The sequence below is a fragment of the Anopheles gambiae genome, chromosome 3 (genome assembly GCF_943734735.2).
Source record: "Anopheles gambiae chromosome 3, idAnoGambNW_F1_1, whole genome shotgun sequence".
NCBI classification, from domain to species: domain Eukaryota; kingdom Metazoa; phylum Arthropoda; class Insecta; order Diptera; family Culicidae; genus Anopheles; species Anopheles gambiae.
The window spans coordinates 34,263,231-34,286,663 of record NC_064602.1 but is presented as its reverse complement, the minus strand read 5'-3'; the positions used below and the strand labels follow the sequence as shown (position 1 = coordinate 34,286,663).

The window sequence follows — 23,433 nt, the reverse complement described above, 5'->3', positions numbered from 1 at the left end:
AGGCAAAACAAAAACAAAACCTTCCAAAACATAATCGTTTGAAGTTTGTTGAGTACTACACACGCCAAAAATCAACTATGAATTTAATCACCCCGAAAGTCATCACATCGTCGCCGTCCTTCCCGGTAGGATGTGGGTAAAGCGTAAAACGGACGATTGAAGCTGGCATCATTAAATGGAAAAACCACTCGATTTAAGCCCAAATTGAATCTCAATTTTTTTTGTGGTGCAGAGTTGTTACAACTTGCCCCAAACAAACCAAAACTTCATACCGTAGGGCACCACCACCGCCACAAAACATATAGCAGCAGCAGCAGCATTTTTAATTCATCGACGAGAAATCTCACACTCACAGCATCACTCCCTCTCCACTCAGGTTGGTATTAAGCCACATGCAAAGGCTAGTTGGCTTCCATTTTAACCCTTTTTTTGGCGGGGATTGAGAAAGATAAACGAGACAAAACCACTTGTGCGAGAGGGTTTGCGAATCTCTTTCACCCTCTAGCTGAGATCCCTTTTCTCGTAGATACTACGTTACTACGTCAAACAGGATTTTTTTCTCCCCCCAAAAGCATGGCGTGATTTGCATAATGTTGCCCTCCCCTCATTCCCCATGTGGGTAGATTGAGTGGGGAGTTTTGCACGGGCAGGAGTTTGAGGGAAATCTTTCTAAACATAAAAACCACGCTTAGTATGCAGCAGCAACAACGCAACAATCGGTACCGAAATACATCAATTATGCACCATCGTTTGTTGGAAATTCGTTTGCCAACTTTTCCCCCTGTCCCTAACGCGCACACACCAAAACGCAACAGCTTAAAACGAAAGGGCACCGCGCTCGCACACGGTTAAAGTAAACTTCAAACTTCGTTTGTGGTGTGTTTGGGAGGGGGACGACCTTATGGTAAAATAATTGAAAATCCACGCTGTAATAACTCATCCCGACCGCTGGCTAACAGATTAATATAATAAAAATCGTTAATTCCACATCATCAATCATAATGCGATCGTTTTGTGCCGCCACCAACGGCACCCGGACCCTGGACGATCGCGCTGAAGGATAACGAATCATTAAAAACGTTTTGCATTCTACACCCAGAGCGCCCTCCACCTCGTCAGTCACCAAATGGTGCGATGGCACATCAAAAAGGTGCATCCAACCTTTTGTTTTCGGTTGGACGAATGGCTTTCCTTTTTCCCAGAAAAAAAACGAAGCTTTTCCCTGGGAATTCAAATGAAATGAAATCGATATATTATTGGCTCGGGTGGGACATGGTTTGATGGCTTCTGTTTTATCTCACTTTTTTTGTTGCTGCGTGTGTGCCACCAACAAACGAACGCACGTGGGGGATATATACGCACAAATCCAAATCTCAATCAATCGATTCAGTGGACAGGAAAAACGGGGATGGCTCATTTTGCCTGGCAAATGTACACATTTTCGATTTAATTAAACAGAACCAATTAATTCGATTTCACTAAGGCATCATATCTCATGCGTGTGTGTGTGTGTTTGTGCGCCCCATTAGCGTTTCGGGGGCATTTTTGCGTATTACGGTTGATGGTTTAATGATGGCCATTTATTCTTTTTTTTTCTATTGAACGCGTACAAAGCGTTTCGTTTCTATTTCGTGTAATGCTCGATCCAATCATCGCACGCTAATTACACACTGGTTTAAAGAGAGAAAATGTATCACATTACAACGCATTTGAAGTGTATTTTCAAATACACTTCAAATACACTTAAATTAAAACTGTGTTTATGCTCAAAAGCACTAGCAAATGTGGTGGTGTTATGTTAGTGATTGTAGTTAAATCGTTCATCGAGCTTAAACTCTCAAAAGAGTTCTCGATTTGACATGAAATTTACTTTGCATTTAGTGAGTTACGAGTCAGTGTGCAGATTCAAATGCCTCTTTGCGACTTAACTCTCATAACAATGATTTAACTCACAAAAGAGTTCACTCAATACAAATGAGCTAACAATCTGTGCGGAGCGTAAAGTAACTCATTCTCAAGCTCACGCTCACGGGAGAGCTTTGTATCACTGAAACAAATGAGTCAACTCGCTGTAAGAGAGCTAATAGTAGTTATGGAAAGTAGCATGGAAAGTGAATAGTAGTAATCGAGCATGAGCTCTCGAAAGAGTTTTTAAACTCACAAAAGAGCTAACCCGATGCAAATGAGCTACTAGAAGGTACGGAGCTTTAAATTACTCATCTATATTTAGTTCTCGAAATAGTTATACACCCCTAGAATGTATGTATTCCACTATCAGCTAGTTAACGAGGAGTATTAAATCACTCATCGAGATGTGAGCACTCCGAAGAGCTGTTTTTCTCACAAATGAGTTCACTCACTGTGTGTCAGTTGCTGCAAAGAGTTTAAATAGCAAAATATGTAAATCAACTCTTTGTGGTCATAAAACTAAACCATTCGACAGCAAATATTTAACTCATTACTAAGTGAAAATTATACACGTGAGGTATTTTTTCGGTTTGTTAATTTTGATGCTCTTCCCCAAACCCTCTTTCAACCCTCGCGTGTCGCTACTGAAATTAATTTCGTTGATATATGGTTGCGACTGTAGCGTAACATTCCTTGAACAAACAGACACTTCTTCCTCCACCACCGGCGTTACCCACCGGCAGAATGGGACTTTAACTGACCAACTGACTTGTGCAAAAGCCCTGCCGGCTAAAACCCATCAGCCACACATTCACTCACAACCACCACCACCAGAGGCACAGGCCAGGCCCGCGCGCGCACCACATTCATTAAATTGATATAGAAATAAATAATGGATTGAGCGGTGGGATGATGCGTGCTGCTGCTGCTATCGGGCAGGATAAATTTACCATCGCTCTTACGGGCGATAGTGGTTATAATGGTGGTGGAATGGGAGGGCAAGAACACCACATGCTAGATATGCCTGCTTTCAACTGCTTTTGCCCACGCTGCTACCGAATGATCCGCACACCTCCCTCACAGTCCACAGCCCGCGAATTCGTGCTGAGGGTGGTGAAAGCGATAAATAAATAACCCATTTTTTATCTCACAACCCCTTCTTCTCTCCATATTGCATTGCCCCCCTCTCGCATGGTCTGAAAGCAGCATCAGAGAGCTTATCACCCTTTCTTCGAAGTCATAAATCAAATAGGAGGGTTTGTGGTTCGGCGTTTCACCCGCACCCGCCTCTGTGCCCGTCTCATCATCGACAGAGAGGGAGAGAGAAGGAGAGACGGTGCATAGTAGTTGGTAAAAACGTTATGGAAAGATACACAAACACTACATAGGACGGAGTACAGCTCTGCTGGGTAGTGTTTGATATCGAAAAAAAAAACAAACAATCTCCACAGTGTATGAAGTGTTTCATGGTTGCAAATATATATATAAAAAAATGATTTATTTATCGATCCGACCACCCAGGGTCACCCGACCTGGATCGAAGGTTTGCTGCAACACACACACGTTTACACTGTGAAGCCACAATTTCCAAACCACAAATTGCTGCAGTGCTTATGGTTTTGGCTTGCGTGTGCGCGCGTCTGTTTCACCTTTAAGGGGGGGGGGACAGTTACAAAATACACTACAGTTGAACTAGAAAAGGATTATTTGAAGCTTACTGTAATGGAGGCGACGGATGAGGAGACGCGGGTTTGGCATTTCTAGCAGGGAAGGAAAAGTCGGAGTCAGCTTCTAATTGTTCTCGTGTTCTCATTAATCATCGCTACAGGAGACCTCCTGCGACCTGTGTGGGACGGGGCTCTTTCACAGGATTTCCCAGAATGGCTACACAAGCACCCATACAGACACCGAATACACTCACCTTAATTGCACCGATCGCGGCCTGTTTGGTTGCGAATGTTACGAAAGCACAGCCTTTACTCTGCCCGGACGGGTCGCGCAGCACCGTACACTCCTCGATCGTACCGTGGCCCGAGAACAGCTGTCGAACATCGTTCTCGTTGTACTTTTTGCTAAGCATGCCGACGAACAGCTTGCGCTCTGGAAGGTGGAAAAGAAAGCGAAAAAAGAGGAAAAGAACGGATTAGTCACTTGTCGGACCGATGGAGACGCATGGTACCTGGTGGAATAAACACGATTATTAGAAGGAAAGTATTTTTAATATTTTTTGCAATGTTCTATGGCGTGTTCTTCTGCATAGTATTACAACGACCCGCGCTTCAAAGCACTGTTTAACAATAAATCATCCCGCTCATTCATCTTGATGTCAGATTTTTCTTAATAACGCACGAAAAAAGGACCATCACCCTCCTCTTATACCGTTTGTCCTCCTTCTGTCAGTCTTTTCGACCCAAACGAGGGAAGGATGTTTTACATCATCAAGGGTGAACGATTTCCATTGACTTGGCTGGTTGGCTGCCTTGTTCACGTCCTTCTACCATCCCGTTAGTGTCACTCCGTGTTGTGTTTATCGTCACCAGATCGTTCCTATTTGCTCTGATCCGATCATCTTTGCCGAGTCATTGATTGACAATCAACACGACCGACCGAGCAACATAAGAATCACTAATGAAATCCGCTTATAATTTTATATTGCTTTTCAAACAAGGACACATAAAGAGACGCTGCAAAACGTGTTGTTGTGCGAGGGGAATTAAATTACTATTTAAGATGTGTAAATAAAATAGGCTTTTTTTATGAATAAGAATAAATTACTCCCTCAACCATTCCCATGTGATCCCCTGTTTCCTCATTGTTAGACTTGCTTCTACTTTAAATTGGGCATTTTAAAGAGGGCACGAATACTGCGCATTAACATACACCTCTCCTCTTCTCAATTGGACGGCAGATGCCCTGCCAATTGGCCAGCTTGTATTAAAACCTTTTTAACGCCATCCAGCAGCAGCAGCCTGTTCCATATTGTTCACATAAAACTTCACATAATGGCTAAATTATGCTGCCCAATCTGTTGATTGGACGCGACCCTCGGTGGTCTCTAATCTACTTAAACTCCATTTTTTTAAGCACTGTTTCTTCCGGCACCAAATCCGGCATATCCGGCCCCGCTGACGTGCATCGTATTTTCTCCAGATGAATTGTTTGTCCATTAGAATACCTAACACGTACTGTAGGGAGCAACCACCTTCTTGGAGCGATGCAGTTTGCCCGTTAAAGCACATTTTTGAGCTCCCGCGCACAAGCTGAAGCGGGCAGGAAAAATTTCTATTTTTATTCAAACCTAATAAAAGACGTTTGCTACGTAGAATGGGGATGATGGGGGGGCGAGACAAAAAATGAGCCCGTTATGCAAATGGACACTGCAAATACTTTCCAGCGGGCATTATACCAAAAGGAGCTACAGAAGAAACACCCTCGTGGAGTTGGACGCGAAGATTGCAGTGTCGGCTTCTCGGCCTTCACGGTTGCGCGCAGCAGTTCGCGCCGAGGAATTCGCAAGTGAAAAGCGGAAAAACGGCATTCCTGGCGTTAGCATAATGGTCGGCAGAAAATATGAGGCCAATTCCTATGCGGAATGTGCTAGTAGTAGCAAGCACATCTTCACACCTTTTTGCTCGGCAAGAGATTATGTCACCTCGGAACTAAATCGTGACCCGTGTATCACAACTTCATCTGGGCGTATCGCTTATGCTTCTGTCGCAGAAAGTGGTAAGAATTTGGGGAAGTGAATAAGCCACGGATTGTATTGTGAACAGGAGGAATAAATGTCAACAGTAGAAGGAAGTTTAATCGGAGGACAGAAGTGTTAAGCAGTTCTAGCTTTGTTTTTACATTGACGTTAATTGCTTGTAAACCTGTGACATTGATAATTCAGCAAAACAAGCTAAAATACATTGGCATTTTTAATATATTTATAGAAGGAAATCAATCAATAAAGTAAATAAAGCAAAAACAAGTAAATAAGAACATTAGAAATAATAATCAAATCATTAAATTTAAGAACCTTCAAATTGAAGGAGTCAATATGATCAGACAGTTAAAAAATATTGAAGCAAACAACTAAAATTACTTGTTCAATTAAATCAGAATGAAGCTTAATATCAAATTCCACTATCTGTACATCATTTTGCGGTTGCACGCCGTACATCAGTACAAGCAGAACTAAAACAAGGATGTTTTTCCCGTCTTATTTCCATGTACCAAATGCGTTCCAAACAAAAGCTGCAGCGAAAGAAGAGCATGTGGTGGTTGTGCTGTGCTTTGCAGTTAGTTTACTTGCGATGGGAACTTTACCCCAAACTTTAGGGACGAAACTTTGAGCGCATTGTATGCATTTCAGCGATCATCCAGGCAGGCAGGCATCTTCGACATGCGGAAGTTTAGAGCGTGTGGTTTAGTTTGGGCCAAGTTTGCTCATTCGGGCGAAGGTTGTTTACCAGTTCCGTGGTCGAACCGCATCGCAGTTAATGTGCGTTTCGACTGTTGAAAAGAAAATGCATCTAAGAGAGAGTTCCTCTACCCCAGCACTACACCGAACAGAGCAAGTAAGGGTACTAGGAGTAGCATAAAGAGGCAGAGGTGGAGAGAGAGATAGTTATTAATCCAACGTTCTGCTACGGAAAGCAAGTAAGAGTTTTTTTCCTCCAATTGCCGGCAACTAACAACACAATCATACAGCACAAACTCCATCCAAACCAAAAAGGGATTTTTAGATTTCCATTTTGTGGTTCGTGAGGCTAAAATCCACGCTGGAGGGCCGCTCATCCCTTCACCCCTGTGGATGGAAGGGCATGCAACTGCCACACCGAACAAAACATGAAAATCGTTCCATTAGTCTTCGAAGCGTTGAAGTAATCGGTGAAGGATACAGAGAGCATTTGCGGCTTTTGGATTTTTACCTTCACCAGAATTGGTGTTCCTTTCCTTCCCGTCGTAGCGAAGGATAAATGAATCCTTTCGACAAAAAAAACTCACACAAATCGGCTCTGCTTCTAGGTCTGTGTGTACTGGCGCTAGTGCGCCCCGGACTGAATGATGCGAACTAATATGGTTTTATCTTTTGTTGTTCCACAATTCTGAACGAACAAAATGGGGCGCATTTGACGGGCTTTTCTCCTATTCGGACTGACTTGAAAAGCAGACTCATTACATTACATGATAATCTATATGGCTCCTGTACCGCACCGAGTTCCTCCAGGAGCTCCTCCAGGAGAAACTCCAGGAAACTGATTGCTGGAACAAGCACGGCGGTACGTGTTTAACACATCCGGATAATTTGAGTGCTTGGCAAAATAGGCTTGGCGGCTTGCACAATCCGGAGCCGAGTTCCGAGCGTCGTTCTGCAATTTTCCGACATGCAGTGGTGGTTTATTGTTTCTTCAGAGTGCTGGGGAAGAAAATCCGACAAGATGATGGAAAATTGCTGGATCTCACTTCGCACCGTAATGCAGATCTCGAGACAGTGACGGAGGTGGTGCTGCAGGAGAAGCGTTAGCGGCAGCCAGTTATGATTTGAATCGGCTTTTCTCCATCGGGCGTGTGTATGATGTCTGTGCGTGTGTGTGTGTGTGTGTGTGTGTGCAGCATCGGTAAAACTACTGGAGCTTGATCTTCTACCGGAAATTGATAGGCACACACAATGCGACGCCGTACCATGTCTTTCTATCATAATTTCCCCCTTTGACAGTACAGCGACGAAGAGGCTTAGTGTGTTTTACGCTGTAACAAGCAAATGCCCCCGCTGCTTCTTGTTCTTCCCTTTCAGTAACGGTTAAGTCGGTTAGTATCGCCACTAATTGGCAATTAGCGAGGACTGCGCCTCCGTGGTATAGCTGCCGTTTTTGAAATGCACGATACATATGGCCGAGGATGTGTACTTTGTTCCGATTTGCCCATCCGAAAGGTAGTTTGACTGGAAAACCGACAGCCAATAGAGTATTATTATGATTTCAAAACTCGCCCGCCGCTTTTGCGGTCCGAGGCCACATCTGTGCATCCCAGGCGTTCGGATGGAAATATTATGTATAAATTCAACTCCCAAGTCTTCTCCACTCCCACTAGTTTTCCAGCCCGTTGCCACAATTCAAACCATGTCAATACATCTCCTTTCTTTAGCATCTTTATCGCGAAAAAGGGAATAGGAAATAGAGAGGTTCGTCGCCTGGTGTCAATGGGTTGAAGGAGTGGAAGGTGGAAGAATCAGAGGACGACAATCCTTACTAAAATTGTCGATGAATGTTGAGCTCCTCACTAAAAGGCCTCGCTTACTAAATATACTTATTCCCCAGCACCGGGACAAGCCTTTTCAAAACCGCGTGAAGCCGGTTAGCAGCAGCAGCAGTGACGGTGAATTCTATCCTATTCAACGACAAATAAACCTGATATCACGCTCCCGCGGCTGGGTATTACTGCGTTCGAATAATTGCTACACACGGAGCAGAGATATTGAATTTTCCAGAGCTTGTCAGTGAAAAGTGGGGGAAACAGACATTACTCCTCCCTCACTAAGCTTTGCGCTTTTGTGTTTATTGAAATCACAAATCCTCTTACACACGGGGCAGGGTGATTGATGGTACAAAAGCGTGAGGGAAAAGCCGTTTTTCTATTTCAAAATTTTATAATTATCTGGACCCGTGTCTAGTTGTCCAGAGCGACAATGTTGCTATGATGTTGACGATATTTTGGAAACTTTTTGTGCTCGGAAAAGCGGTTATTTTTGTAGTCGACAAACGGCAACATTCAGAAACCATGCAATATAGCATACAACAGATAAAGTTACATAGGGTTTTGGAAATTAAAAACAGAATGCTGTCCATTCACATGCCAACCACAAAGAAACAAAGAACCCACGCCCGTCATTGTATTTGGACACCTGTGTTATGCAAACCTTTTGCTGCTGATAACAATACACGTGCACAACACATCATCGAACGAGAGGATTTGTTTGCCCCTCCTACCACATCCTAATATTGTGGAAAAGCGCACAAAAAAACCGAAATAATTTGCACTCTCACAACCATTCTCTGTTGTTGTGCTAGTAGTGTGTGGCTGGACATTAAAAAAAAACCCCAATCTGCTGCACACCAGCTGCAAATGAAGTTCGCAAAACATACGCTTTGCACCGCAAACAACAAACCGCTCCTCAGCGAAGGAGAAATCACGTTGCGGGCTGATAATCCGTGTGCAGGAGGATACAACCACAGGACCATGTTCTCTCCCCTTCAGAATGATGTTATCCGATACTTTAGATTCGAGATTCGATGGTTTGATGGTTTGCCAGGGAAGGATGTAGTGGAAGGCCTGACCGTATGTAAGCGACGAGCTCCCATTACATCTGAAGCTAACGTTGAACATTTCCCAGCCCAAAAACAATGAACTTCCACTACAACACCCCCAGCAGCTCCATATTCCTTTCCTCGATTTATGGCGAACGGGATTTTTAAACTTCTCGCCCCATAATCTAACGCCTCAATGGAGCAAGCAATTAGAATTATGATTTCAGCCGGGATGATGTTGATGGTGGCTGTCTGTTTGTGGTGCAATTTCCCTCCCAGTTCGGATTTTCCCGGATCGCTCCGATAACTTCCAACCCAGCGTGCACTGCGCGCGTTTGTTATCGCTGGAAAATCCTCTCGTTCTGCAGTTGCAAGAGCAACTTTCCGACGGAAAGCGGGTGTGGGGGGCTGCATCCGATCCTATCAGACAACCAAATAACACCCAAAACACCATCATCGGCACAGCAGTAGCAGCAGCAGCGGCAGCAATGATACATATCTCCGAAATGCAAACAATAATCGTACGAAATGAGCAAAAATCTCATCCCGAGTGCTGCGGAGCACTTCTGGTGCAAATTGGTAATCATCGAGCGCATCGAGCGTTCTAGCACTCTTCATGGGTCGCCCTTTCCCACCAAAAAAAAACCAACCATATCACACTTGTGATGGGTAAAGTTGGCATAAATCCGGAGTCGACTCCGATCCGACTCCGATAAATTCGGAATCGATTCCGGAAGGTAGTTCCGCCCTGCATTATCCGAAGTCGTTTGGAATCGCCCGGTATCACCCGGAGTCGTCCGGAGTCGTTCGGAGTCGTTCGGAGTCGGAGTCATCCGGAGCCATTCGGAGTCGTGCGGAGTCGTTCGGAGCCATTCGGAGTCGTCTGGAGTCGTTCGGAGGCGTCCGGAGTCGTTCGGAGTCGACCGGAGTCGTTCGGAGTCGGAATCGTCCGGAGTCGTCCGGAGTCGTCCGGAGTCGTTCGGAGTCGTCCGGAGTCGTTCGGAGTCGTTGGGAATCGGAGTCATCCGTAGTCGTTCGGAGTCGTTTGGAGTCATTCGGAGTCGATCGGAGTCGATCGGAGTCGGAGTCATCCGGAATCGCCTGGAGTCGTCCGGAGTCGTTCGGAATCGGAGTCGTTCGGAATCGTTCGGAGTCGTTCGGAGTCGTCCGGAGTCGTCCGGAGTCGTTCGGAGTTGTCCAGAGTCGTTCGGAGTCGGAGTCGTCCGGAGTCGTTTGGAGTCGTCCGAAGTCGTTCGGAGTCGGAGTCGTCCGGAGTCGTCCGGAGTCGTTCGGAGTCGGAGTCGTCTGGAGTCGTCCGGATTTGTCCGGAGTCGTCCGGAGTTGTTCGGAGTCGTTCGGAGTCGATCGGAGTCGTTCGGAGTCGTTCGGAGTCGATCGGAGTCGTCCGGAGTCGCAGTAGTACGGAGTCGTTCGGAGTCGTTCGAAATCTTTCGTGGTCTTCGGAGTCCACCGGAGTCTTCTGGATTCTGGATTCATCCGAAATCGGCTACAGAAGGAGTCATCCGGAGTCGTCTGTTGTCGGCCGAGGTTGACCTTCGAAACAAAGGCCTGTATAAGAAGTTGCACACGCAAAGTGAAATACAAAAAACTCAACGAAAGGAAATGTCTGATCACAAGCACAAAGGATCCTGTTGACTCCGACCAACTCCAATTCCGGTCGACTCCGAACGACTCCGCTCGACTCCGGAAAGCTCCGGACGACTCCGGGCGGATCTAGTAGTTCCATTTTGCCGGAGTCGGAATGGGACTAACAATAGTTGGAGTCGGTTCGGAGTCGTGGGAGGGTTCCAGAGAGTACATCACTATATCACACATATGTTAGGGAGGCACAGCAGCAGCAGCATAAAAGCTTGCCCCGAATCGGTTGGTGGAAAAATTATCACGGCCTCCTCACAAACCACAGTGTTGTATCCGTTGGATGACCTGGGCCTGCACTGCTTATGCGATAATGATTCGCAAATAAATGTTTCACACTCCATTCCGCTCCCGCTCTCTACGCGCAAAACACGCCTTTTCCGCGGATGCATTGGTTATGCAACGGAACGGAAGCACAAAAATTGCACCCTTCAGGGCAAAATGGGAGCTTCCGCGGGCTCGCACACCGCTCTTACGGCGTATCAATTACGGCGCAGCATTGAAATTGCACCCGTCATCGCAATGCCAATGCGCGTGTTGTCTTCCAGTGCGCGCCTCTGTTATCTCCATCCCTAAAACATATTGGACGCCGGTGTGGTACGGCCCCACAGCAGCTTGCACCCCAAAACACACACAAACCAGCAGCAATCAAATACGAATGGCGCGCACAACATTGTGTACCACCAGCCGGCACACAACACACACACACATACACACTTCAACGTTTCGCGTGCTTTGTCATCGCGAATATCGCGGCGCTGGCGGCATCGCCACAAAATGGCAGATAGAATGCTCCAACCATCCATAATTATAACGATAGTGATTTGTCAAAATCCTACAATCTCATATCCGCGCGCCTCCTTCCTTTGCCTGCTTCCCTCTGTGTACGTGTGCGTTGCATATGATGACGTGGAAACGATACCCAATCTTCGTTATATCGGGCGGCGGGTGTGATGTGTGTGGCGTGCTTTAGTATTTGCTATCGTATTTAGCCACAACTCAGCTCAGAGCAGCTGTTCGGAGGAGGCTAGGCTAGGAGCTGTGATGGTGAAAGGGAAAGCATGGCCAGGGATGGAAGGAGTCGAGGGAATCGAGTTGCTCCAAACGCGCGAGAACAATAGCATAATAAATGTGCAAACAACCACCAGCGATGGCAGGAACAACACAGGAGCGGAGCTCGTCAAACACCGAAAAGAGCACCACTGCCTCCTCACATACCATTGCTAGTGGTGGATATGGATGCGGATGATAAGGGAAGGTGGGAAGTAAACATATTTTCCTTCCCGTAGTGGTGGTGCCCTAGCAGCAAATGGTGGCGGGTTCCGCGTCGCACCGGTTGAACGAAAACGGTCGCTCTGACTGACAACTTCAACTCTCCAATTCGAAACCCAGACTGGTATATCACATCCCATATGAGCATGTGTCTGTCTGTGTGTGTGTTTGTGTTTGTTTTCCACGTGGTGAGATGCGCTTTTCCCCAGTACGCTTTATCTTATTTTTCAAGCAGCAGCAGTAGTAGTGGCTGCAAAAGTGTGCTCGATCCCATGCGTTGCCCCATCCTTGCGGGAAAGCTTGCTCCCCATTGCCTCCTATATTCGCCACGCTATTTGATAGTTGATTTTTCCCACTCTTAAATCAACAATAACGCGAACAAACAACCAACCAAACAATCGCGGAAAGTGATACGTGCCCCATTTATCGGCACAGGCTGTGTGCTTGTTGTGCTGGGGGTTTGTGTCCTGGTGGCACTTGATGATGCCTCAAAACGAGCTATAGTGTGTGCGGAACACGCTGCAGGAGATGTTGTTGTGCCTTTTTTTTATCGGGACACAATTCTCACAAGAAGGGAACATCGAGCAGTAGTCGTGAGCGTCGTGTAACAACACATCATCATCATCATCGGTGGCGCTTCGGGGTAAAAACAGGAGGCCAAATATTTACATTCCAGTTAGCGAATGCGAGAAGAATTGGTTGTAATTACACGAATTAGAGCCCCGCTTTTCGGCACTGTCCAACAGCTTCTCGGAACGTAGTACACACACAGGACAGGGCAGGGAAAACGTGCAACAGTGTCATCTTGCCTGTTTTCCTGACACATACACAGCCCAGCAACAAGATGGATGAAGCCGGCGCTTCGTGGACCATTCTTGCCGCTTCCTTTTCCCCCCATTAGAAACAGATTCATGATGGAAGTGTGATGGTGATACGACCACCACCACACTATCAATCAATTTGATAGCGGAAGGAAATGCTTTCGGGCTAGAGAACAACAACAAGTCGACACTGTGGTTTCAGCCGAAGCTGGTTCCGGCTGCTCTGTATATGACGATGACGCGACGACACGCGCGCTAATGAGATGTGAAAATGATGCGGCTGTCGCTGCTGCTGCTGGTGGTTCTGGGTAGTAGTGTGATAAGGATTTTTTTTAATTAACTATCCCCGGATACCGAGAAAACTGGCTAGAGCGCATTGTCATTCATGACGGTTGTGACTTCGGGGGGAAATTAACTAATTAAGAGTAACTCTGTTTCCTTCCGAAGCATAGGCATTTCTGTTGGTGAAGTTTGCTTGCTGCAGAAGACAGGATTTAATTAGATCCTTTTTTCCTGCAAGCATGATGTGGCATTCGATACATGCCAAAGGAATCATTTGTAATTGAAAACTGTTCTGCATGTCATGTGCAATGATCTATTATTGAAGGTAGTGCGTAATTACAATCAACACGAGAAATAACACAATTTCCTTTTTTTGATGCTTAAACGCATGTTTTCCAACAGTCATCCCATTGTATGACACTTGTAGCATACATCAGGTATGTCACCACAAACATACCACTGCAGCTTCAATGACGTATGTAATTCTATATAAAATTTGAAATACAGTTGATGCCGCTAAATTTTGACTCTAATTCACCTATTTTGGTCTCGAAGGCACCAAGTTTTGGCAGTGTGTCACGATTTTTACCTCGAAATCTTCAATTGTTGACAGTGCGAATCAATTTTTGCCTCCAAGACATCAATTTTTGACTGTGAGTCAATCGCTTTATTAACAAAATTTTAAGTAATTTCTGAAACTGTGTGTTTTGAAATGATTGAAATTAAGTTAAGCAGTGAAACATATTATTGATAGAATTTAAAATAAAACAGTTGTTTTGCCAATTTTGGAAGTTTTAATGGAGTGAAAAAAATTGGCACGTATTTTCAGCTGTAAACAAAAGCTTTTGAATTTCTAAATTTCATAATTTTTTCTCAAGAAACAATCAATTTACACAGTTTTTGTATTTTTTTATGAGATGTAATATGAGATGAGATGTAAGAGATTTTATGAGATGTTAAAAAATCTGCTTAAATACCTTGTAAAACTGTCACGATTCCTACAGGAGTCAAAAATTGATGACTTACAGACAAAAATAGGTGCGTTAGAGTCAAAAGTTGACGCGCACTGCCAAAAATTGATGCCTTAGAGCCATAATTAAGTGGCAACGACTGTAAATTAAAACAAAAAACAAGCGACGAAACTCAGTTTTGTCTACACTCGGTTATTGCAGGTCGTTATATGGTTTGATGGAGATTATCAGTTCAAAAGTCTGAATATTTAGAAAATATTTTATTTTTGAAATATAAATAGACCAATACTTCCTCAATCTATATTTCAATATTCAAATGACAATGAGCTAACTCACACAATAATGTACTACTTTCAACTATACACTCAGTGACACCCAAAGTTTTACATTTCCTCACTAGAAAAGTGTACGAAATTTATGAAGCTCCAAAGAATGAACATCTTCTGCACGAATAAATTCCATTCCCTCCTCCAAAAAAAGGGAATCCGATGCTGCAGCAGCAGTAGTAGCTGTCCGGTATGTGTGTGTCTGTGTGTTCATTTTTGTCTCACGTACTTTTTGGCCATCCGGCTGACTTCCACTTCCTGAAAGGGGCCCACTCCGTCTTCCGTTGGGATAAAAGGTGCGGTGAAAGAAAAGAATTATTTCTATTCGCCCCCTGCATCACTGGGTGGGGTCGTAACCCCTGAGAGGAAGACGGCGTGCGGTGCGCTGCAGCTATATATGTGAACTAATGCGTGAATTATATTCATACGACGTCTTCCCCACGTTCACCAGTGCTATCTCTACGCGCTACTCCCTTTTGTCCCGATGCAAAAGAGTGTTCTCCATCGTTGTTCATGAAGTGGCGTTTCTTTTCTTCACCCTTTCTCACGATCTCTACACTCATCCGGCACGACGGTAAGATTGGGCACATCGACATGTTTCACTATTCCCTTCGTACCGGGGGAAAAACTTTCCGAGAAGTCAGTTACTGAGCGGGGGGTTGGCTACATTTCAATACGCAAGAAAGGATGCTCGGTTTTGGGGGGAAGAATTATTGAGCAACGAGGGACGTGTTTTTGTACGCCAACTTCCTCCATAGTTCTGGGGCTTCGAAAATGGAGAATGGAGGTTGAGTTAATCTATCTCCTCCTAGCTCAGTGAACAAAATGCAGCCGCATCGATGGTGTAAAGATTTATACCGATGACCGTCGCACACTCTTTTCGTCGCATTTCGGGTTTATTGATGTGGATGCAGCGGTGGGTGGCAAAAAATATGCAAATAATGCATCGGGCATGTTAGGGGAAGGTAACGCCCCAAAAAACTTAAATTAAAAAATGGCCTAGCATGTTTTATGACGACAAAAACCTGGACGGAACGTACGCAATCGATGTTTTGATCGGTTGCATTTAGTACGTTGACAGGGTGGCAAGGCATCACACAGTCATGGTTCAGCATAAATCAGCCATAAATTCCAATCTTTTGCTTCGGAAATCCGGTTTAGGATGCCTGGTGCAACAATGACGAATGTGTTGATGATGCAGAACAGGTTTAGGCAAAAGAAACTCACAAAAAACTACAATAAAATACAATGGAAATGAAAAGAAAATGGAACCAAATGTCCTTATCTTTACCATTTTACTTAGGCACACAAATATTGTCCTCAGATTTAATGTTCTTGTGTGGCAAGTTGCACTACCAAACTGAATTTTATCAAGCGAAATGGTTTAAATATTCACTCTTTTTTCTTCCACTTTCCAAAACCCGTTGGCCCTGCAGCCACAAACGGGAAACGTCCAGACGGAGAGAGAGATTTTCGTCTGCCGCCGCTCTAATGGTGGCTGCAGTTAAAATGTAATTAAAACCATATGCGACTTGACTCTTAATTTTTCCCATTTTCCCCCTCCTTTACGCTGTGCTCTGACATGAGCGCCACGGACGCCAGTGTGCATGTGTGTGAGTGCAGTTGTAAATGCTGATCATTGCCATCAAATTTTACGACTCGACTCGGTTCCCACCACCGCATGATCCGCGAAATCCACCGGTGCCCTGCTGTACACTAACACCGAGCATAATACTTCCGCGTGGCCATAAAGCGCGAAACGAGCGAAGGCACGACAACGACGAGACACTTTAGCCTTGCCTTTTGCTCTTGCCCAGGCTCCCCTCCCTATAGGAAGGACGTGTGCACAGTCAAATACAACAGTTGGTCAGCAACAAGCCTGGCTGCTGCTGCTGCTGCAAATTGCACACAATTGCACACTCATTGCACACTGTCCACTCTCCTCCCGGGGGGGAAGGAGTGTTGGCTAATCGTTTGTCATCGTCGAAACGGCCAGAGCTAATGCCAATGCCTAGGCGTCAGACGAGTGCCAACACGTGGCGCTTAACATAGACACTGAAACCACACAACGGTGACGTGACAGCCAGAAGAGACACAAAAGCAATTTAAGTTGCATTTAGTGTGGCTGCGAAACGCACGCGACTGCGTGTCAGAAATTTTGGAATTCGAACAACGGGTTTGAATATTGCCCTTTACGTTCAATACATATAAAACGAATTTTTGCGTATCTTTTAGGTTTATAGTCACGCTTTTAATTAATGAAATTTTAATGCCCTTCGAAAATTGCACCAGACGTGTGTGAATTACGCTAGTTTTTGATTGAACATTCATGTTTTAGTAGTTGTGCCTTCCTCTCACGCACCGAAACGCAATTTAAGCGGCGCCCGTGTGTCAAAAGGCTCTGCACCGCGGTGATTAGCGCCAAAAACGCGCAAATTGGTTCAACAGCTTTCCGTTGCAGGGAATTTTGAACGAAAGGAGGAGGAGCGCGTCATTAAAATCCCGACAAAACCTGCTCCCGATATCAATAGCAATCACCACCGAAAAATTGATGAAATAATTCAATACCAATCAACACGCGGTGCGCGGCAAGCAAAACTGGTGCTGCTTTTACACGCAAACACACACCTGATCGTATGTGGTGGTGTGTGCAAATAATACATTCGATGCATTTTGCCCATTAATGATTAAAAAGCTAAGCTCCCAAGCTGCTCGTTTTGGGAAAACGTTTAAATCATGAATTAATATATGTCAATTAATTAAATCGTAGGGATAGTTATTTTTTAGGGCAATTTAAATTAAAATCAGAAATGAGTTTTGCCACAGCGTTTTTTGTGGTTTTTGTGAGCAAATTGAAAAAGCGGGGTTTTCATTAAAAAAAAAACACAAAAACCACAAAAGTCATAAAAATAACAACCGCATAACACACAAACACAACACACGATGAACTCGAAATCATGTCAGGCATTTTGTAATTAAAGATAAATAAAAACAAACGCACACATACGAACACATTTCGGTGCGCAGGGTTCGTTGCTTGCGCCGCTTTTTGAGCCAGCCAGCGCGGCCTCTGTCTCCGTGTTTGGTGCATTTTTAGTCCCGGTTTTTACATTATCATTATCCTTGTGCGCTCTCTGGGAGGGCTGGGGTGGAGGATGGATTTGCATAAGCACCACTGCTGCTGCCACACAGCGTACCACTTATTCATTCATTACCACAAACCTTGGCCACATTCCCGTCCTTTGCTCCCCTATATCCTGCACAAAGTCCTTCGCAAGAGTCTCTGTGGCTGTTTGGATCTGTGTGCGTGTGTGAGCGAGAGCAAAGGCCACACCACAAAAGGGTAAAATCATAATTGTACTTAGCGTGCGGGCAAAGAAGGAAGGCAGTTCGGTTGCACACTCGGGTTGATGTGCACGATGCACCGACCAAACGGAAGCATATTGTGCTGTGCTCCCCCCCCCCCCCCCCCTTATCCACACGGGACCGTGCATAAAGATGTCCAGGGGACAAACCCAGAGCCCCACAGCAAACCATTGCAAGGCGGAATGGAGGAAAAGTCATTGTGACGACGACAACGGGAAGGAGCGCATTATTCTATGCTCCCAGGATGGAATTAATATTCTTTATGCGCTCTCCATTCCCCCGCCGGTGTAGGTTCGAAGCGCTCGCGAACCAAACGCACACACATAAACTGTGGTGAAGCACACCAAGGGGAGGTGTGTTGGTGTGTCCTCGGCGGCAGCGAAATCACGTAGCTGTACTTAAAGTTTTCCGGCTTCTGTGCCGGTTGTTTCGCCGGATTTTATGCGATTGGTTGAATGCATCTCTGGTGCGGACCCGCTTTTTGCCTCACCCTGAAAACCTCTTTCTCTGGCTCCACTATCCACAGAGAGTGGAACCAAAAGGAAAAAGAAAAAAACAAAACGCAGAGAGAAAGAGCGCAACCAACATGTTGTCGGTGGTGGGTTTATGAAATATTATTTTTAATGTCAGTGCACATTTTAATTTTCCACAAAACATGCGCCTGTCTTTTACATGCACCACCACTACCACCACCACCCAGTAGTGCAGCCCAGTGGTTGATGTTAGTTTTTGTCCAAACAGTTTGAGTTGGATTTTCTGTGTGTTGAGGATGGTTTGGGATTGTCGTCTAATTTCGCGTTCCGGTTACTGGTTTTGTGTCGTTGAGTAGTCCCCTCCACTATGGCACAGGAAGACTATTTGCGGCAACCGCATGCATATGATGGACTGGGGAAGGATATGTTACCCACAAACGGGACTCAAAAAAAGGGGAAGTAACAGTGCCAGGAAGTGGAACTAGCAAATGTTACCCCCCATACCCGTATGTAAAACAGCTTTAAAATAGATTCAAAGTTGGGAAAAATGGGTAATAAGGTGCATAACTGCAGGGAATTTAAAATTCCAGTCATACAGGGCTAAGAATTTTACAGCTTTTTGTATACTATTTGACTCTTTTAAGCCATCCACAACGATGAAATTAATTTGATGACTTGGATTGAGATTGAGTTAACTCTAGCAAAGCATTTCAGCCCAGTTCGGTGCCCTTTCGACGCAATCCAAATTAAATGCATCGCCAAAACATTCCTCCATCATTATTCCTGAATCAACTTGCCCGAATGGACAGTTTTCGACAGAGAACAAAAGACCAATCCAAACCAGCATCCAGAACAGCGTTGCAACAATCCCTTATCCGTACAATAAGGTGCAGCTGTGCAGGAGGCAACCCATCCAATCCACGGCTGAATAAATGCTTGGCATTGAAAAACCCCGATTTAGTGGAGCTTCACAACTGCACAAACCTGCAGGAAACCAGCAATGTGGGTGGGGGGAATTAAGAAGTGAAAGCAAAGCGAAAAGCTGCCTCCCATTGGCGACCGATAACAATCGGAGAAGATGGAAAGCAGTAGAAAGAAGAAAAAAAACTATTTTCCTGTAAAATTTGCTGCCTCAATAAACACACCACCGACCATTATTATTGTTCGGCATTCTACGGCCTGGTTTTGGTTACTCTCCTCCGGGGGAGGGTTGTACCAGTTGGCTAAGGAATGCGGTAACATACTTCACGACAGAAAGTAGAAGCAACAAAAAAGAGGCCTACATTCGGGCTACCCCGGGTGAAGTTCTTTAGCAAGTGATGTGGAAAGCACGACGAACCGCACACGGCACGGCACGGAGCGAAAGGATAGGAATAACCCGACCGAAGCAAACCGTAATTCTGTTGATGGATCAGCAGTTCCTTTGTCAGCTAACAATTTCCTGCACTTCCATTGTTCGCAATCACAACTTTGACCTTCTTCTTCTGTCATACGGTGTGTCGTTGAAGTGGGCAGCGAAACTACAAACTGTTTTCGTAGGTCTTAAAAAAAAAGACAACAAATAAATGAAAATTGAAATAATAGGAATAAATACGCATTATGTGACAATATGAAACGATTTTGTACAACAATGAGAAAAGGAAAAACTAATTATTACGATGAAATACTCAGAAACATAAATCATTTTACAAAAAATAAAAAAGATGAAATGCAAATATACAACAAATTGAAGTTCCTGATTTCAGCAGGCAATTTTTGCTACCGATGCTGTGGTAACGAGTTCTCGGAAAGAAAGTAATTAAAGTGTATGTCAAACCGGTATACAACAGACAGAAAAAGAGTCAATTTATGTACAACATTGTGTATGTAGCAACAAACGCTGGTCCGTATGGTTTAAAAAAAAAATCCAAAAACAGACAAGAAAGCGTAAACCGAACGCTTCATAGCTCGTTGCAAGCCGAAGCCGATAGCATGGAACCAATGCACTAACATCAACTCTACGTTTTTAATGAGATTCTACCTTTTTTCGTGGAACTATAACACACTCCCAAAGGGAATGGGCATCCTTTCTCAAGGCACTGGAAAAATCATCGATAGGCAATCATCAACAACATTATTCATCAGCACAGCATCGCGATCGTTTGACGTTACAAGTTATCAACTCGTATACATTATATTGCATTATCTCAACAGGCATACCACCGTGTGGGCGTCAGCAAATACAACGCTACACCTCTTGAAGACTCCCCTGAATTGGACAAGCTTCCTCTAATAGATACAAAAGGGAACACACAGAGAAACTGTGGCATAAGTTATTCCTCTGCACTGCGCGTCTTATCTGGAACGACCAATCGCTGTGTTTGGTGTGTAGGAAGCACCTGCCTGGGCACACCTGCTCTAACGAGCACTCCCACACTGCTCATCACAAAATGGTCTCCTATTTCAACTGCAACAGTACCCGCACACATAAGTCTGTTAAGTATTTTCTAAGGTGGAAAAGAAAAAGACACCTTCACAATTGACGCTGCTGCTGCTTCTGTAGAGGCAAATAATAATGCTTCATATTGCGATGCAAAAACAAGAAACACCCATCATAGCGCACGTTCGGTACGCTACCACGTGATAAAACATCTTCTTCACATTACATACCACACGCAGAGGGGGAGGGGGGGGGGGGTAGGGGAGAAAAAATGAAACGGCATGAAATGAATGTTCGGTGTCAGCAGATGAAACACACCATTCTAATCTACTCTCTATGTGTGGCTGTGTCCTTTTATGCTTTCAGCATGGCTTTTGGTTGCAGTGCAGCATTATAATAAGTGGAAAAATGGGGAATACGGGGAAAGATTTTCTATTATTTGCACGTTGGAGAAGAGGGCACAAGAGGAATGTGTTTTGCAAGATACAGAGGGGGAAAATTCGCTTCTATTATTAGAAATATGAGTGACAGGTGTCAATGATCTCTTCAATTTATTACCGTCTCGCTGGTTTCTTTTTAATGATTTCGAGCTAAAAATGGCGTGGAATTTGAAATAAAATGTCAAATAAGGTGAATGAAATCTAGGGAGCAGTTTTCTTATTTGCATTTCCAGTTTTCCAAATCAGATACAGTGGTTGCCGCACAATAGTGCATCCGAGTCGCCTAATTTGATTTTAAATGTAGACAGTGTGTTTCAAATTTTGCCTTTAGCGAACATAGTTTTGTCTAGTCGTCAAAATATTAAATAACAATTGTAATTAATATTAAGTGGTCAAAATATTACAATGTTTGTGGCGATTTTGGAAGCTCCCAGAGACTTTAATAAGATGAGAAATAATTTCCAGTTGAATTGAAACTTGGTTAAAACTAATTCTGATTTTCTTTAAAAAAAAAAACATTTGAATTATGTGTTTAATTTACCGATAAGAACTTAAAAGAGTTTAAAAATTAGCTAATGCCTTGGAAAATATATAATATCTTTATAAAATTTATAAGTGGAAAAATGTATAATTTAAAGACAAAAAGGGTAATCCAAACAGTCAAAAGTTTAGATTTTACAGGCAGCAATTGTTGCAAAACTGTCAACGGGGCCCTTTACGATTGTAGTCCGTTCTTTATATGAAGTTTGACAGTTGGAGACTGAAATCATGTAAACACTCCATACAAAACCACACACAAAACTAGCCTGCAATTTTCAGTCTAGATTATTCTAGCCTCAAAGCTAGAATTAAATTCGAGTACATGCTCGAAAAATGGCCAAACAAGTTGGTGTTTACATTTATCCCAAGGTGCATTAAAGAGATCTGGTGGTGGAATCCAGAATCAAAGTGTATCAAGTGGTCTCATAGCATGTTTTTTATAACCAATTTTGAATATCACTTTTTGACAGGAGCCTTCTGGAACAAGCTTTCTGGAGGCTTGACGAATACTCAAAATACTCTTAAAATCTTCATTCAGAAACAGAAGCGATAAAAATCTGTCTTCTAAATTCATACACCTTGGGATAATCCCACCTGTATATTATACCCATTTAGATAGCTGCTCAAAAACTGCTATACAATGCAAACAGCTGACAGGCTGAAATCTCTACGAACTACGAACTTACGAAGCGTACGAACTTAAAACGGAAAGGGCTCCACCATTAGAATCTTAGAAGCACAACATTTTGTGGCAACAACTGTAGCCGCCTAAAAAGCGAAATACTTTCTTGCACGTTATTGCCAACACGTCTGCGGACAAAAGTGTGAGGCATTTCTGTGCGGAAGGAGCGTTCCCAAAAATCGAAACAATTTTATTCCCTGCTTTCCCTTCCGTACTTGGTGGACACTGTCTCACGTTGCCCACTCCTTCTGTACTTTCCGGGCTGGATCAGCAAGAAACGCACACACGCAGGGAGTATGAGGGATGTGGCAAGTTTTGACATTCCCCTACCGTAAAATTTACTGCATACGTGATAAGAATGTGGAAAATTTTCAACACCACCACTGCTACACACCGGCAGGGGCACAACAGCGCCCTGTGTCGCCATCTTCAAAATGGGATGTACACTGTGGATGGCGGGGGTTTTCAGCAAACGTTTTTATGATTGCCTTTTGGTACTCACATAGGAAAAGACCGTGTTTTATTTCCTACGCCGAGGTGCACACACCTCAGCCGGTGTTCCGAGCTTCACATTTGAATGCATCGTAATTTTTCGGCTCTTTTAAATTGCACACCAGAAACAGGGATCAGCCAAATTTTTGACACACACATACCCCGCAGCAGAGCATTGTGTGTGCCGAGAAAGGAGTAGTGTCGAAAAGATTTGCCCCGAAAGGATGGGCGATACGGCAAATGGGAAGATTTATTTTGATTTAAAGTCGTCACCACAAGCGTGTAAAGCGTTGCACATTATGCACAAGGTCTCTCATCCTCTTCGGTCATCATCTTCAATCGAAGCATCCACACGAGACTGCACCTCTCTCTCTCTGTCATGTCTCGGGCGCGGGGCGTGCGAATGAATTGTTTCAATTTCAATGCGACAAATTGATCACGTACCGCCAGTCAAACGTCTTGTCATGATTTACACCTTTTGCGCCGTGGACGG

At 44.3% G+C, this 23,433-nt stretch overlaps 1 protein-coding gene across 17 annotated transcripts in view; it reads right to left on the bottom strand.

Annotated features, from left to right (window-relative positions):
- Positions 1-23,433, bottom strand: part of LOC1271433 (CUGBP Elav-like family member 2) — a 291,660-nt gene that overhangs the window by 16,476 nt on the left and 251,751 nt on the right. For all 17 annotated transcript variants that reach the window (XM_061659160.1, XM_061659156.1, XM_061659153.1 and 14 more), the window contains one exon: positions 3,830-4,008. In XM_061659160.1, coding sequence (XP_061515144.1) covers positions 3,830-4,008 — 179 coding nt within the window. The remainder of the gene's footprint in view (positions 1-3,829; positions 4,009-23,433) is intronic.